The sequence below is a fragment of the Mycteria americana genome, chromosome 13, assembly GCF_035582795.1.
Source record: "Mycteria americana isolate JAX WOST 10 ecotype Jacksonville Zoo and Gardens chromosome 13, USCA_MyAme_1.0, whole genome shotgun sequence".
Taxonomy (NCBI): Eukaryota; Metazoa; Chordata; class Aves; order Ciconiiformes; family Ciconiidae; genus Mycteria; species Mycteria americana.
Genome location: NC_134377.1, coordinates 9201313 through 9218055, shown reverse-complemented (window position 1 = coordinate 9218055; position 16743 = coordinate 9201313). Strand labels below are relative to the sequence as shown.

The 16743-nt window shown below is 41.2% G+C and overlaps 1 protein-coding gene across 3 annotated transcripts in view; it reads left to right on the top strand.

Moving 5' to 3' along the window:
* KIAA1671 (KIAA1671 ortholog) overlaps positions 1 to 16743 on the top strand; it is an 88319-nt gene that overhangs the window by 50322 nt on the left and 21254 nt on the right. Inside the window, exon 1 of one of the 3 annotated variants that reach the window (XM_075516595.1) lies at positions 8287 to 8739. The exons of the other annotated variants lie outside the window; for them this stretch is intronic. Coding sequence (XP_075372710.1) covers positions 8455 to 8739 — 285 coding nt within the window. The 5' untranslated portion in view covers positions 8287 to 8454. Of the gene's footprint in view, positions 1 to 8286; positions 8740 to 16743 lie in introns of those variants that run through there. 3 annotated transcript variants of the gene reach the window in all.

Genomic DNA, 16743 nt, shown 5'->3' with positions numbered 1-16743 from the left:
TTGGGCTGTTCTAGATCATCGTTTTCTCCTTACCCTGGACGTTTCAGCTGGAGTAGGCAGGATAGCGTGATGGCAGCCAAGTGAGTTCAGCTCTGTTATTTATCAAATGAAAGTAGTACTACCACAGCTGAACTTCAAGAGTAAGGTAGTTGTGGAATAAGGATGCGCAGCATGCGGGTGGTATCATTTCTGTTTTCAATGGCTGGCTGTCAAAGTGATTCAGTCTTCTAGAGCCTGCACTGCCACCATTCCGTTACATTGTGGGGTAGGAGATGAGACCATGATAAGTATTTGTCCTAACGTGACACGGTCTGTGCAGACACTTGTGTACTGGGGAATGTGATGTCTTCAAAGGGACACAAGTTAGTTTTTTAGCGAAGGTTGTCCTGAAGCAAATTTGACTGGATGATAAATAAAGAATTCCTGTGTCCTGTTCCAGGTCAGATGACACTCAGATTTTGGAGGCCAGTTGCAAAGACAGTGTTATTACATAGGCCTTTTTGCAGTTACGATGCATAAGTATCAAGAAATTTCATTTTGCTCTTCAGTCTGGAGGAATAAATGAAAAGTATTTGTCTGCAAAGTCACTGGCACTGAATTTCAAAATGTAATTGTTTCCCACAATTGAAATGCATTACTTCTTTAAGAAATTAGTATTAGTCTGAGGTTATTATTACCTCTGCTTAAAATAAAGATTTTAAAAATAGCCATGGACTACATTGATGAGATACTTTATGTAGTGCTTTAGCACCTTTCTTTAAAAGTCTCTTGTATTAATGTGTGCTTGTGTAAACTTTTACAAACATTGATCCAGAACCTGTTGCTACAGCAGCCTCTCCTTGCTCGCTAGTTTGTGAGGCCTCTGTGGGCTTTTAAAATAACCTAATATAAGAAAAAAGTCTGGAAATGGAATTTCAATCTCTTTTGTAGTTGGCTGTATGTATGAGGGGAACACCTTTAATGTCAAGTTCTATGCAAGTTGTCTTAAGTTCTGAATAAGCATGAATTAAAACTGTATATGTGAGCTTAATTTGCTAAGTTTCAGTAGGAAACGAAAGTAGGAATAGAAAACAAATATTTAGTGTAAATATTGAGATACCCAGTGTTTCGGGTTACAAAAGAGATTTCACGGTGTACAGACACTGTACAAAGTCCTTGTGCTAAAACACTCCATCCATTCAACTCTTTTTTTTTTTTCCTCTTTTTTTTTTTTTTTTTCTTTTGACCATAGACTGCTTATGGTTATTGTGGCAGGTGAAACAGTCTAGGCATCTGAATGAATTGTATTTATCGTACCACCATGAAAAAGAAAAAACCAAAACAAAGCAGATAAAACTGCTAAGCCCTTTCATCTTTGGCTGTGTTAAGTTTAATGGGGAATCTTGGATTTGAGGGATGGGAAGGCTAGGTACAGCAAACGGGTAAAAGGATGGAGTAAGAAGCCAACTTACCTCAATGATTGGCTTAGAGTCCATGCCGTGTCAATTCGTTTGTGATGGTCTATGTGATACTGTGTAAAAATCAGAGGGGAAGCAAGGTTTTTGTTCTCTTCAGAGTACCTGTGCAGCAGTGTTGGTTGTGTTGGGACCCGTGTCATAAATTTGTTCCAGTATGGGGATACTAGGTACCTGCGTCCCAGCTGATGATGCCCAGTGTGTTGGAAGCATACAGGGAAGGTGGGAAGGTGTCAGTCTGAAGGATGTTGAGCTGTAGACAAGGTGCCTAGCCTGCTGCAGGTCGTTGTCTGGACTGCTGGCTTCGAGATAGAGATGGATGCTGTGGTGTGAATTGTATCGTCTCTTTCTCCTCTCTGAGAACAGGCCTTGATTGGACCAGGGGATTTATTTCTATTTTCCCTAGATGATGCATGTCACAGCAATCTTCTGCACCACACAGCTTGTTATGGTTTTGGAATTATGCTAGATTTTGAACTCTGCCAAGTATAAACGGGTGCAGGAGCCTGAACAATTCCAGTCTTTTGTTTATGGACCTAAATGTAAGACTTTTGTTTAACTTAAGCTCTGTGTTAATGTGTGGTGGTTTTTTTTTTTTTTTTTAGCTTAAATGAAAAAGATTGCTATGTGCTCTGAACAAAGATCAAAATTAAAGACTTTGTGCAGTAAGACTGTTCTATGAACAGTTGTGACAGCTCACTGACATTAACAGAGGAAGTGCCTTTAATTCTGTAAGTCTGACTTCTTGCCAGTGAAGTGAGATTTAACCTGGCAGACAAACTTAGACAGTTTTTACCCATAAATCTGATTGAAACTTGCGCATTTTTCAGGTTTACCCAAATCCAGATATTCTACAAAATGTACCCAGGGGATCTGTCTTTTTTGTTTGTGTAATAGCAAGTCATTTTGAAGAGAAAGGGGGGTGTGAGAACTGGTGAGTAGATAGGAGCATTTTGAAGAAACCAACTTGATACACAAACAGTTTTGTTCTTTGTATGTGGAAAGCAAAACATACTATATCTGCCCAGGCTCTTACCAAATCATGTGTTTTCCCAAGTTAAGGCTGTTTTAAAGCAGTTCAGTTGGTCTTGGTTTGGAATGAAAGAAAAAACCAAAAAGCTTTGCTCCAGCTGTTAGACTTTTGTGTCTCTGCCAGATGTGTGTCCGGGGCCCTGCCGACCGGCCAGGGCAGTAGGGCGTTTGGGGAATGGTTCGTAGGGGAAGCAGGACTGTTGTGAACTGGCAGATCCTTGGGAAGCCTTGAGACTATTGCTTGGCATTTCAGATGACTGAGTATTAAAGCATTTCTTTTTTACTTTAAATGAGAATTTGAAGGTGACATGGTAAAAACTTTTATTATGGGTTGTTACATGTAAGAAATTCAGCCTGTAGTTAGGAATGCTTGCTAGTCCTTCTTTGAACATGACAATTCAGATGGCAAAATAGAGAATACAGAGGCAAAAATAAGGAGGATATAAAAAACATAAGTTGTTTTGTAGTGTCTGGGGAACCCAAGGAGTAATTGAGTCCGCAGCCACATAGCTAAGCTCAGCACAGTGCTGCATCTTTAAATAGCCCATAATGTCAAACACAACAGGTTAAATTAAGTTCTCTTACTAATGAAACAGAAAGAGTCGATGTGGAATGCAAGACCAGAACAGCCTTACAAGGGCAGGCTTTGCTCCTCAGTGGTTGCTGAAGGCTTAGCGTAATTGAGATGGACAAACTAAGAGGCCCGAGATGGAATTGAAGCTGACATGATCTTTGCAAGTACTTGATCATGATATTTGTATGTGGGATGATGGCTCGCAGAAAACACTTAAAATGCATGAATTATTAATAGTTGCTAACTTAAGTGGAGCAACGGGGTGTGAGGCAGGTAAGCATCAGGAGAGTGGGTTTCTGACTGAGGGTCCCACAAAGGAAAAGCAGACTTTGTTTTTGCAGTTAGTTTAAAGTAATGTCGCCCGTCCTCCTCTGTCACATCTGCTTTGCTGACAAAGGATAATTCGGGGATCCAGTCTAGGTGAAAACTAATCCCCAGTATCCTTTTGATAGGTCTTCAGTTGGCTTGCCTTCCCAGTTCCATGCATGCTAATGCTGCCAGAAGGGAGGTGGTGATGGGGGGACCCAGCCATTGCTAAAGACCCCGTGGACTTGAATGGCTCACACTTGTCATAGGGCTGTGCTGCAAGTTCCACCTGCCTCTCATGGTGTGTGTATTATGTGCTGTGCTACATGCAGGCCTGTCTTTAATTTGACCTTCCAATCCTATATAGTCATTAGCATAATTATATGTATTTCAGAACAGGTTAAGCTCAAAATGAGCTGAAAGAAGCTTTTGGAAAATATAAAGTAACCATAGAATTTTTTTTTTTCTACTGAAAGAGGGGAAAAATAGGGAGTGTTACTTCTTTGTGCGGGATTGTATTTTTGAGTTGTAGGTGGAATAGATGTTAATAATAAAAGTATCCAGCGATGTTTGAATAATGAGGTCCCATTTGCTACTGTGGTAATTAGTCGTGCATTAATGGTTCCCAATGTAGGCTCTCTGTTTTCTGAAACTGCAGACCCTTGACGGATCCAGGGTGGCTGCAACATGAGATAATCACTAGTATTTTTCAAGGGCAGAAGATCGTCTTGTGCTGTTCTTGTTCAGAAACAAACCCTCGCTCAGCCAGAAAGACTGCTGGACTGAAGTGGCTGGGAGACAATTACAGAACATCTGTATGGTTTGAGCTATGTTCTGTAGGCTGATAGTTATAAAAAGGTATGTGGATTCACCAGAGAAGTAGTAAATAGAGCCTGTGTGTAACCCACATGCTGTTATTTAATTAAAGTGCAGTTGTGAGCTTTTGCCAGCTGGGAAGTTTGTGTGGAGTCCTACAGAGAACATCATATTCAGGGGAGCCTCAGAAAAGAAATAGAGAACAAGTTGGTGTGCTCCCCGGGAAGCCCGGGCTTTCTTGGTCCGTTGTGTGCGTGCTCACAGGCAGGAGATCTTGTCCATGGCAGCGTGCTCTTTGAAATTGGTACTCTTCTATGGCTAATATACTCCTTAATCTATTGTGAAGTTGATTTATGTCTTTTAAAATTATTTTTAATAGTGGTTTGTGTTTTTCATACAGGTGAAATCTCACTTGAAAGCCCCAAAACATAATTTGGTACTCAGTTTTCTTACAGCTTTTGAAAACTCCATCCTTTAGACTTTTCAAGTGTTCTCCAGCTTTGGTTGGCTGATGTAACGGGGTCCTCTGAGGTTTCAGTGGATTATTTTACGTACCAGAATAGAAGGGATAGAAGCAGTCCATTTTAATAAAGTAGAATAACCCTCCTCACACACACACACACTCTGCACAGATCAAGGCAGAGATCAGCATATTATGCTTTTGGTGGGGAGGGGTGAAAATAAAAAAATGTATTGTGAAATAATCTATCCAGTCCTTGCAGTGTCCAGTGAGAGGTATTTTTGAGGACATTTCTTCTATGTAATTGCTATGCAGATACATTTTAATAAAGCAATATTCTTACAAATTTTCTTAAAACTTAATCCATTTCTTTCAGACCTCAGTTATTTTTAGATGGGTTTTCTAAGGAAACTAAGTTTGACTGCCTAGTCTGTCAGTCTCCTGGCAGCTGCTGAACTTGGCCAGTTTTGGTATGGAGCTCAAGCAGGAGAAGATGCAGTCACTTACTGCATTTCAGCTGAAGGGGTGGAAAAATCTTCAACCATTTGAATTTGATGGTGAAAGCATGTCTGACTACCTTCTAAAACGTTTTGCCATGATGCTAATTGAAGTGTAAATCTAAGTAATAATTTAGATGCCTAGTATACTGAAATACCTAGCAATATGTTCATGTGGTAGCCAGAAGATACTAAATTTAGTATTGCAGATAGACTTGAATCAGCAGTTTTACAGTCTTCTAAAGATTAAAATGGTAAATCGGGCATAACATCTCACTGTTTTCAGGGGAGGTCTAATAGAAAAGTGGAATATATTCTCTAGTGAATTTTCACATCCTTCAAGTCACATACATGTGTGAGAAGTTCTTGCAGCAAGCTGTAAGAAAGCTCCCTTCTGTGGATGTTGGATTGAATCTGGTCGTGCATCTCCTCCCGTTTTGTGACAGGCGATATGCCAGAAGGTTGGTTAAATTTCAGTTCTGCTCTGCCCGTGCTGTTTCGGTGAAGGGACTGCTGACTAACTTGCATGGCAGCTACAGTCCAGAGCTCTCCAATTGCTATTTTAGATGGTTTCAGGCTCTGTCTGATTTGGTAGCCCCCCGAAATAGCAAAGTGCCTCGTGGAGAATCCCTGTACTGCAGCGAGTACAGAGCTGCACTTGCAAATGTGCAGATGTTTGAAATACAGAGCTTAGATTAAACAGCATAAAAAATGGGTAGTAAGTCTTAAATTTAAACCTTGGGCACAGGATCTCCATCGTTTGTGAAGCGTTATCCATAACTGTGCCAGAATAAATTCAAATTTTTTTTTTCCTGTTTCTTCAAAAATGTAAGAAACACCCAGCTCTTGGGGTGTCTGATCAAAAGTATCTCTTTCCATTTCCATACAAAAACAACTCTGTAGAAGATCCATGTGAGGAAAAAAGGTTTTTCTCTATTGGTTGGATTCCCTTTTAACACCAAGGGGTTTTGTTAGACTGCTAATTTGAGAATGTTCAAAACAAATATAATGTATTCAGAAATGAAGAGTAAGATATGGAACACCGCATTTTGTCACCAAAGTTTTTCTTGGAGATAAGTTACAGGTTGGTGGAGTTCAACTCTTAAAAACAATGCTTAAAAGGCAAGACACCCCATTTCCTCAGAGCGTCTTACGCTTGCGTGCATATTTGTAAGTAGAATTTCTGATACGATAAAACTTTGAGAGCGCCATTTCATAAAGTATTATCTAGAAATTTTTCATTCCATTAAATCTCTTCCTGAAAGGTTTAGGGGAGGAGAGGATGATGCAAGACCATGGTACTTTGTATGGCAAATTAAGCAACAGCAACCAAAAAATCCTTGAATAAACAAGAAAGCGAGCAGCTTTCAACATGCCTTTCTTACCTTCATACCTGTATCTCTCTTTCCCCTCAGTTCTAAACTAGTCACATCTTGACTTTGGACAACTAGTTATGTTTATTGATTTTAAAACCTTGGCTTTTTATTTCTGCTGTCCTCCCAAATGGGCTGTTTCCAGAAATTCCATGGCTGGTGACATGACTGCGCAGTGTTACCTGCTTTTATCCGTGGGGTCCTCTTGTTACCCCCACCCGTTTCAGGCTTTGCAGCGGCGGTACCGACCCCGTGGTCTCCCAGCTGCCAGGGAGGGAGCAGAGTTGGGCAATGACAGTGAAAGCTGTTAGCAGTGTGTGAAAGTGGAAAAAACTGCTTTAAATTGTCAGACCTGTTCAGCTTTGTGCTGAACTTCTGGCTTAATCATTATCTTGCACTGATGCCGTAGTCACTAACTTGAAAATATCTTGTTTGAGTTTGTAAATCACGTAATAAAACAGTTCTAGGTGACGGCACTGCCCGAGTACCCCGTCAAACAACGGCAGCGGGGTGTAGGTTTTGTCCTAACCTGCCCCGGCCGAATAGGAAGCGTTTTGGTGTCAGCGTAAAACGTTCCTTGGCAGAGCTGTTGCTGTTGTTTTCCCAATGAAGGGTTAAAATCAGTAAGCACACGTGACATACGCAAACTATGAATCATTCCAATAGATCTGTGCAACTCCTGCCTGCTTAGGCAGCAAGCAGATGCTGTTCCCTTGGTTGCCATGGTAACCCTGCCTGTACTATAATAAAGCCCAGCCCAGATCCTTCCTTAGGCAGACCTCTGCGGCTGTTTCACCTAGCTCATTGTTTCCTCTCCGGAGAAGAGGCAAGGCAGGGACAGAGAGGAGGGAGTAGGATACCAGAGGCAGCGGCGGCTTTCGCCTGCCCGTAACCTCTTGCGCCTTGTTGGGGGAGCGTTCAGAGCACGGCAGACCTTGCTGTGGGAGCCTGAGACGGGCTTGCAAACAGCTGTGATATCCAGCAGCTTCTTCAGAGTGCGTCTCCAGATCGTATAAGGAGAGGAGCTGGCGTGTGCAGCGGCTTTCATAGGCGTGGGGAAAGTCTCTATGCTGGCTACTGGTACAGCCTCTTACCATTCCCAGCTACGTTCCTCTGTTACGAAGCCCCCCTCGAAGCAGAGGAGCTGATGTCATTCAGAAGATCTTTTGGCAGGCTCTGAGCAGCCAGCAAGTCCGGTCTTGAAGGCAGCAGGCTTGACACGGTTCCCCTTCAGCTTCACTGTGCCTTGCTAGCTTGTGATCTGCGTTTCTGGAAGTGAAAATCTTGAGAATGGTTCTGAAGACGGGAGGACTGGTGAGGAGGGGATTCTGCTGATGCTGATACCTTCCTGCAGAGTTTTTTGGGAAGAAAATAATTTGGATTTATTGTTCAGAAGATCTAATCTTTTTGCTGCTAAATGGATTGTATAGAAGCATCAGAACTTTCTTTAATGTACTGTTACCTGAAAAGCTGCCGAGCCAGAAGAATACGATTTTTTTTATCCTTCTGATATTTCCAGCAAAACAAAAACTTGGCTTAAAAAGGGAGGAGTTGCTTTTCTGGCTCTGAAATGAGACAGTAAGAGACTGATTCTGTGCTTGTAAATGGACTAATTTCAAGGGACTGTGTCAGGATTTAAACCTTGATTTCTCTCTTTAACATGGCTGAATTAAACATATTTTGATGGAACTCTGGAAATCTGATTGTAAGTAGGAAAAGTCTTTTATTTTTTTCCTACTTGACAAATACCAATCTCCAAGCTCACATTTTTTGTTATTTAATTATAGAAAATATGCTGATGGTGATAGTGTAGTGCTATTTACATGAGCTGAAAGTATTTTATAAGTGGAATCTTTTTTGCAAAATAAAATCGGGGTTGTTAAAGAGAATATATTTTACAATAATTGCTACTGAATATTGATTTCTCATCTCTGCTGGAAAAATGGATTACCTTGGAGACAAACTGACAGTGGCACAAACTCACATGACCCAGTGGATGGGTACAGTGCGGAGATCCTTACAGGAAGCACTAAATTTAGTCACTACTGCGGTTGCTCATGAACGGACTAGCGGGGAAGGTGGAAGCAGGACTCCCTTCAAGCGAACCTCCTCCTTCAGGCACTTTGCATCCCGGAGCAGAGAGTCCTTCCGAAGGTTTTCAGTGCGGAGTCAGCAGAGGTTTTCCTCTTTGAGGAAGAGGCAGACCAGTTCAGAGCCACCTGAGCTTGTAAGCTATACACCTTTTTGAGACTCTCGAGGTAGATAATACAATGCAAAAAACTTGGTTTTGTTGCAGTGTTTTATCTAATAACAAAACCTGTATCATGTCTGCTTTTCAATTTAAAAATAGCCTTCAAAACACTCCCAGGTAGCGGTGTTGGTCTGTCTGCTCCCAGCTGGTTTCTTTCTGCAGCACAGGTGGATATTTTCCTTTCCCAGGGAACACAGTTAATCAAGGTTTTGGGAATGGGGAAAAATGTTGTTGATCTTTTCTAAAGCAACACAGTAGGATAGGACAAATATTTGTCTAAAATTAGAAAGTTAGTCTGAAACAGCACTCATGTTGGTCACTTCAAACACCACAGGTCAGCGTGACTTTTTTAATGTACATCAATACTTGTCATTTTTCAGTAAAAGATGCCTGAAGCTAAATTTGTAAAAAGAGTTAAGCGCTGTCACTCTGCAGTCAATGGTAAATGATCATTATTCTCTTACTTTGTTGAAAAAGAGGTGTTTTTTCTCAGTATAGTTTCTACTTTGTCATGAAGTAGAAGTTATATGACCAGCGTGACTTGCGAGGGCTGTAGTGGCACGGAAGTTCATGGCAGCAAAGGAAAGGTGAAGAGCTTTGGTTCACCACGACTGGGTGCCATGCAGAGCCCCCCACCCCTCCCTTTTCCATTAAATACCTCTCCTAGTCTCTGGGTTATTTTCAAGAAGGACAGTCTGTATTAAATGGCATGGCAAAGCAGCGGAGGAAACGCAGGTTGTGTAGAGAGCAGCCCCTTCCGAGCGGAGGGAGTGCGGGCTCTTGCAGCTGGGCTGGGGTCCGCCATGCTCCTTGCTGCCGTTATTCAGCACCCCCTGTTTCTAGTTCCAGCAAATACTGCAAAGCAGCAATGTTTTTAGGTTATAGTGTGTTGAAAGGTAAATTAATCCAGTTTCTTATGTTTTATTTCATGGAGAGGAGCCTGAACTGGTGATTTGAGTTATACCTGAAACTGGTAATTTAAGACTGGTGTTTGAACCATGGGAAGTGGGTGTTCTGTGGCTGAGTTGAGTGGAATCAGGACCAAAGCCTTGATACCAGTATGTGGGTAAATCCTGAACAGCTTGCGCTCTGAAGTGGCTAAAATGTTTTTTGTTTTGTTTTTAAACCAAGTAGTTATTCGTTGTAAGTGTAAATACATAAAGTTCTGATGTGGCCTCACAGAGTTTTGTTCGCAATGATTGAAGGTAAAGTCGCATTCCTTGGGCAGGTGTGGCGTTCGTGTATGGGCTATTTCCAGTACTTTTTATCAGTTATGGTCTATAGCATTTTTGTCCTAGCTTGCTATTCATTTCCTGTTTGGCTGTACTGGAAAAGAAAATATTGTCAAGTGAGCACAAAAGAATGAAGAGGAAAATATTTGGTAACTGTTGTTACAGTGTTAGCACGGTGAAGTTCTTTCATCTGAAGTTCGTTCTTAAGCTGATATTTTAGACTTATTAGAATCATCTGAATAAAAAAACTTGTTTAAAAGAAGTGAAGACTGAAAAATGGAAATGTGGAACCTGCAGAGGGCAACGGTACTACTTTCCTTACACTGTACTGCTTACAGAGCAGAAATCGTGAGACACAGGATGACCTTTTCACTTAATTCACTGGTGACAGCCACGGAGCTGCTGTTCCTCTGTTTCAGCAGTAATTTTGCATCTGCTTGCCTTTACGCATGAATTTGGTTTAACTTGTGCCCAACTCCTGTGCTCAAACTTAAAATCTTGGCACTTGTGAGAGTTCGTAGTTTGTGCCATTGCATCTTCTGCAGAACAACTTGTGAACACGGACCTTGAGGTATTATTTTTTTTTATCTGGCTGGAACAGGGTCCAGGTTTTACTTAGTCCTTGGAACTACTGCCATTTTTCTACAAAACCCTATGGAATTAGTATAAAGCATGTAATTCATCATAAACTGACTTGTTTGTTGTTTTAGGGATGTACTCTAGAGTAGTCACTCAGTGCTGATACTTCAGCGATGCGGTTTTTAAACAAGGAGCAGCCGGGCTCGCTGGCTTGTGTGCCAGCTGCCGCCGCAAGCCCGACACAGCGAGGGCCAGTGGCATTCAGCTCCTGTCTCTGCTGTCACTGGTGGCCGCTGGCTGAGAACTTAGCATTGAACGAGACCAAGAAACCTGTCAAAACTCAAGTCAAACAGCACAATTTAAGGTAGTGTGAGTAAACTTGCTGCTGAGGTTGAAGATAGCGGAGGTGTGAGAGTGCATTCCGCTGCATCGATGGAGCTGTCCGTTTGTCCCCTCTCATGACTTTAGTGGACTTTCAGATTAAATAACCAAGGGAAATAATAGGTTACAGTTTGTATGGATCTCCTGTCACTGCTTCAGATATCTTCTAGAGGAATTAAGAGTATTGTATTTAAAGCATTCATCTATTTACTTGGATATCTGTGACTTAAGAAATGCTTAGGCTCAAAAATTGTCTTGTTTTCTGTTTAGTTCTGTACTTAAGTTGCAATCCTATGTTTGTAGCAGCTGTTATGGCAATGGGCTGATGCTGCGCGTGCTGTCTGCTAGATCCCACAGTGGGAAGACTCGGGGCTGTTCCATGGGGCTGACATAGGTGCAGTTCCCAATCTTTTTAAACGTGGGGAAGCTGGCAGGTCGGCACCTTATTAATAACATACCGCAACATATTTTAGCTGGTAACAACTGCAAGCTATATAGCTGGGAAAGGGCTCATAAATATTGCATTTTTTTCTGGGCTGTGAGAGAGATTTTTATCCAATACAGAGAAGCTTTAGGATTGGAGTGAAAGGGATTTGGAGTAATTGGTTATTTCCTTGCTGGAGGTCCTAAAAGTAGGAATCTGGCTGCAAGAGAGAGGAAATAATTTTCTTTGCAAACACTTCTCTTTAACAGCTATGCGATTACATATTTACTTTGTTTTTCTGTTCATACCTTGTCACATTTTCCTCTTCGATGTCTGGCAGGGCTGACTTCCTGACCCAACTCTGTCTCTGACGCTCGGTGTTTCTCTGGCGCCGCAGAGAGGAGGTTCTGCAGCAGATTCCTCGGGAAGGCAGGCTGGGTGGATAGACCTTATTTAAAATGTAATCCTCTAGTTTTTGTATGGGAACCAGTCTTTATACACAGGACATTGTGAATTTAATTTTAGCCTTATAAAATCTCTTCTAACATCCACTTTTTCTTTTTTTTTTTTTTTTTTAATTTAAATCCATACGCCTTAAATTACACCTAGATAAAGAAATGTCTAACACAGGGCAATCTGATTCTGAATCTAGAGAAAGTACAGCCATATTTTTAAGAATTGCTTAAAAGCTAGGACAATCAAGGGATAAAATGAGCCTGAGAGCTAAAACTAATTTATCTTGTGGTTCTCAAACCCAACAATTGATCAGTCAGAATTTACTATATGCAAATCTGCAAATCGCAAACGGGAGTGCAGGAATAACTTTTATTTTAAATAGCTTCTCTGGTATATTCAACAGTGGACTGTTTGGAAAAAGATTTTTATTATTATTATTTTTCCCTGTAGTACTCCTATTAATTTCTTCACTGAAATGGAATATTGTGTCATTTGTCCTGCTGTCATTCATAGCACAACCCCCCGAGCGCACTGTTTTTCTCATCAGTTGCTATTTTCCAGGAAGCTTTCCTTCCTCTCTTTTGCCTTGTGGTAGTCTGTTCATGTAGCTGTATCTTCAAAGCTAGCCGTCTGTCCTTTTTGTTTCCACTGAAACTGACTTTAATTGGTCTGAGAATATTTTCTACAAGTAGATGTAATATAGTGTTCTCATATTTAATTTAAGGAAAAAAGGTGTCACCAGGGGCTGAAGAAACTTGTTGGCTGCTGCACCCAAGAATGCCTGGGCCCTGCTGTTGCAGGTCACATGTACTGAAAACCGTCCGCACATAATGACACAGGACCAGTTTTAATTGCATCATTATTCTGGCATGTTAATATCAGATCTGGGAATCTGTAGCTGAGCTTGCAGAAGTTTTTACTTTACAGTGAAACCTTTTAAATGGAAGTTGATTTTTTTCCCCCAGACATTTTTATTGAGACTTTTTTCCATTTCTCGTCTCATGTCGTCAGCTCAGTGTCTTTGTTGTAATAGGAGCAGAGATACTTTCATTAAACATTGCCTCTGGTTTAGTCATGGTAATATCAGCCATGTTTCTATTATAGTACGATATCTGGTTTCACAGCCAACACCATTAGTTCTAGATCTCTAAGTTTGCCATACAATAAAAACAGGGTAGTTGTTTAATACCCTCGGTTCCTTAGCTATCCCCTTACACTGCTAAAAAAGTGTGGCAGTTTGTTTCTTTGTAAGAAGTTTAACTACTTCCAGACTGCTAGCATGAACAACAAGGCTGTGGAAAACCTCAGAGGTGTTTCAGATTCTTTGGGAGATGATTTTGAAATAGAACAGAAACAATGAATTCTGCGTCTGCTTGGGCTGTAAGCAGTCGATGTGTTTTACGTGAGTTGTTCTGATACGCGCTAAAAATCACACCGAAGTGCATTTAATTGTGTTTTGCTTTCTGCTGTACTGGTCAGTTGATGAAAATGGTCTTTTCATTTGAGCTTGCTCTGACAACATCAGTTACTTTGTTTGGATTCAGTTTTAATGTAGTTCCAAAATAAAGATGGAAACTGAGTGTTTTGTTTGACTGCGCGAGTCCCAGATGTGCTGGGAGGGAGCTTAGTCCTTCAGAGGGTTTTTGTTGCATCCTACAGCCCTTCCACTATCATCCTCTCTACTAGAGGTTGAAATTCCCATCTTGGTTTTTTTAATCTTCACAGATGTTTCTTTTTAAGCCAGTATAAGCTTATGCAGTCGGCTTGTTTCTTGGAAAAGTTGGTGGGCTATCACTTTTTCCATCTGAGCAGGATCCCTCTCTGGCACTGAAGAGCAGGTGAGGGACGAAGAGGAGCACTGTTAAAACCTGGTTTGAACTATACACGTGCCGTTCACCTGCACATCACCTGGGATTGTATCTCTGATTTTAAAAGACCATTGATCTGTACTATGTGTTTTGGTTTTACCCAAGGTCTGTCTGCAAATGTTTGTCCTTTACGGTGAACATCCGTGAACAAACTGCTTGTAAAAAGAAGTTAATACAAGTTGGCATTTTTATTCTGAGGTTGGCTATTTTGATACAGACCGTACAACAAATAGTTGCTGAACTATTTTGCCCTAATATTCACCGAAAGTGCAATGAATTGCTCTCAAAAATTTTTTTGTTTGTTTGTTTTGTACCATCAGTGAATGAGATTTCATCTTTAAATTTCCGGTGAGCTGTTATGGTAGTGTGAAGCATGTTTGCAAAAAGCACGCTTTTAAAAATGAGTTGTTTGTCTTGTTTCAGAGTGAGGGGGACAAGTAAAGCTGTTCAGTTTAATTAATGAAGATACAGGGGCCAATACTGAAACAGTTCATGTTTTATCATTCTTAATAACTTCTCTGTGGTTTAACAGGCCATGAACATAGCTGGCAGCATAAATCTGGGCCATAAAACTGTAGTGATGGGTATTTAGTAGACTTCCTTTGTTGTTCCCTTGTTATTTTGACAGGAATAATCACTTAGATGACTTCATTCTGTGATTTTACTTAGGCTGGCTGCAAGGAGTTGATTTTTACCATGTTCTTGGAGCATAAAAAAAGAGCATACATATATTTAGAGCTGGTCATTTTGTGCTCATTCACCTTGCTTTTTTTTTTTGCTTGCTTTTAAAAGCTCTAAGTGATAGCAGTTAGCTTTCAGAGGGAAATAAATTGCATTAACCAAAACCATCACTGAACACAGCTCTTAACACTGGCAATCCACTTTTATCGAAATTTTGTAACATTGTGATAATTTCAGGAAATACTAGTGGTGTTTCATTGGTCTGTGTGTGTGTATTTTGACTGCTCTCTTCTAAAACATCTTCTAAGTTGTCTGAGACTTTTGTTTAAACGAGAAGTGCACGGTTTCCAAAGTCTGCATGTTTGTTATTCACTTGTTGTCAAGAAATCCTATCACTTTTCTATACATCCTTAAATCTAGACTTTAAACTAAAGAGCCCTTTTTCCCAGGAATGTTTGTTTGAAGTTTAACTTGTGTCTTATGTGGGAAAATGTTAACTGTGCAGAAGAGCTGCGAAGTAAAGTATTTCAAGTAGGAGGTGTTGATTTCAAGCATGTAGCTTTTCAAAATAAGCAAATATATTCACTTCCTAGCATAACAGTATAAAATGGTCTTGTTCTGGCTTGTGTCTCTTGCAATGTTGAAGATGAGGGATCCTGTTCAACTCCTAGTGCCAACTTCTATTAATGCTGATGGGAGTTGCAAATGCCCTCTGGGAGAGAGTGAATTCCTCAGTCTCTGAGGTAGGACAGCTCTATTCTGCTCCAGATCTTCCTGGTGGACAGGCTGGTGTGCCTCTGGCTCTGATCCTGCTGGGTTTGGTTTCTTGGGGTTTAATTTCTTTTTAGCTTGACTGCCTAAGGCTGAAAAGAAAATGTAATATGTGGATATAGGAGGGATTTTAAAGATGTTCCCAACTATTTCCTCTGCTCTGCTTTGGTTTTCTACTTTCCCACTTCTCAGAGGAAGTACTGTCATGGCTCACTCAGCCCTAGCAAGGCATATATTTAGAATGTGGTTTTCGTCTGCTTTTTGCACATCAAGTCAACCTCTGCTCTGTCTTCAGCCTTGCACATGATATGTGCGTGGTGAGTGCTCAAAGCAAGTCATAGCAGCTCTATTTTCAGGGTATAAAAAAATGACACACTCTAAAACGTCTTTGAAATCCTGAATGGAGCGAGTAGGTTAACTTCACTGAGAGTCACTGCAAAAGCAGAGAGTAGATTTTGTTGCACAATGGTAACCAGATTCCTGGCAAAACTAAATCTGAATTAATTTGGACACATTCTCTGTTGTGGCCAGAGTCAGCTCCGGGTAGACTTTGGGTCTCTCCTTGGTGCTGCTGCCATTCAAATTGTGAGTCTCTCGGCTGGACCTGGCTCCCGGGAGGCACAGCATAGCTGGGGGTTATGAGTGAAAGATCCATTAATGTGGAAGAAGCGATCAGCTAAAGACCAGCAAGCAGGGGAAGTCATTTTGTATGTCAAAAGGTGTGGAAAATGCCAGGGTTTGGGGAGCTGTGAGAGTATTCAGGTTCAAGTTTAGGCTGGAAAGGTGTTGCTGGGAGCATGCTGTTGGAACTGGAGTAAATGGTTGAACTTGCTGGCAGTGATTTCCTCTGGCTCCTTTGTCACTGTTTGCAGTGAACGTTTTGTGCTGGTGGGGCAAGGAGGATCCCTGTCAGCTCTGCACTAACCTGCTTGTCGAATCATTTGTAGCGTTTAGGTCTGTTGCACAGTTTGGGTATTTTGATTAAGGTGAAAGTATTTTTACCGTAGCATAAGGCATGTATATGTTTCAAAGGGATATATGTTAAATACAATGGATTTAGTTTTGTTTTGATTCAATTCAAATACAGTACTAAAGCACAGAGTTTAGCTTCTAAGATTAAGGTTGGCTTTCCTATCAGCAAGGCTGTAGGACTAGTGATAAGGCCTGTTGTGGGTGAAGTATAAAGCTTTTTAAAGGAGAGCAGCTGAGCTAACAGCGTACATGGGATATCGCAGCTTGGGATGTTCTCTGCCCTCTCCACCCTGTTACTCTTGGGTGCCAGCTGTTCGCAACTTACTCTTGGCATTTGCTCCCTCGGGTTAGGGCAAGCGTCCCTTCCAGCCCCTTCCCCTTATTTCTGTAGACACAGGTCTGCTTTTCTGCAATTTTTGCCATGCCTTTCTGGGGGGAAGGGGTTGGGATTCAGGCCCGTGTATCAAGCCGGGAAGTTCTGAAAAGGTGGAGAATTAAACCAGTCACCTTCTAAAAACAGCCCATGTTTCGTAAGGTAAATGCTGTCAGCTTTTAACATCAGGGATATAATTGGTTATTGCTTATTGTATCCTGGTGGAAGAGGTAGAGAAAACAC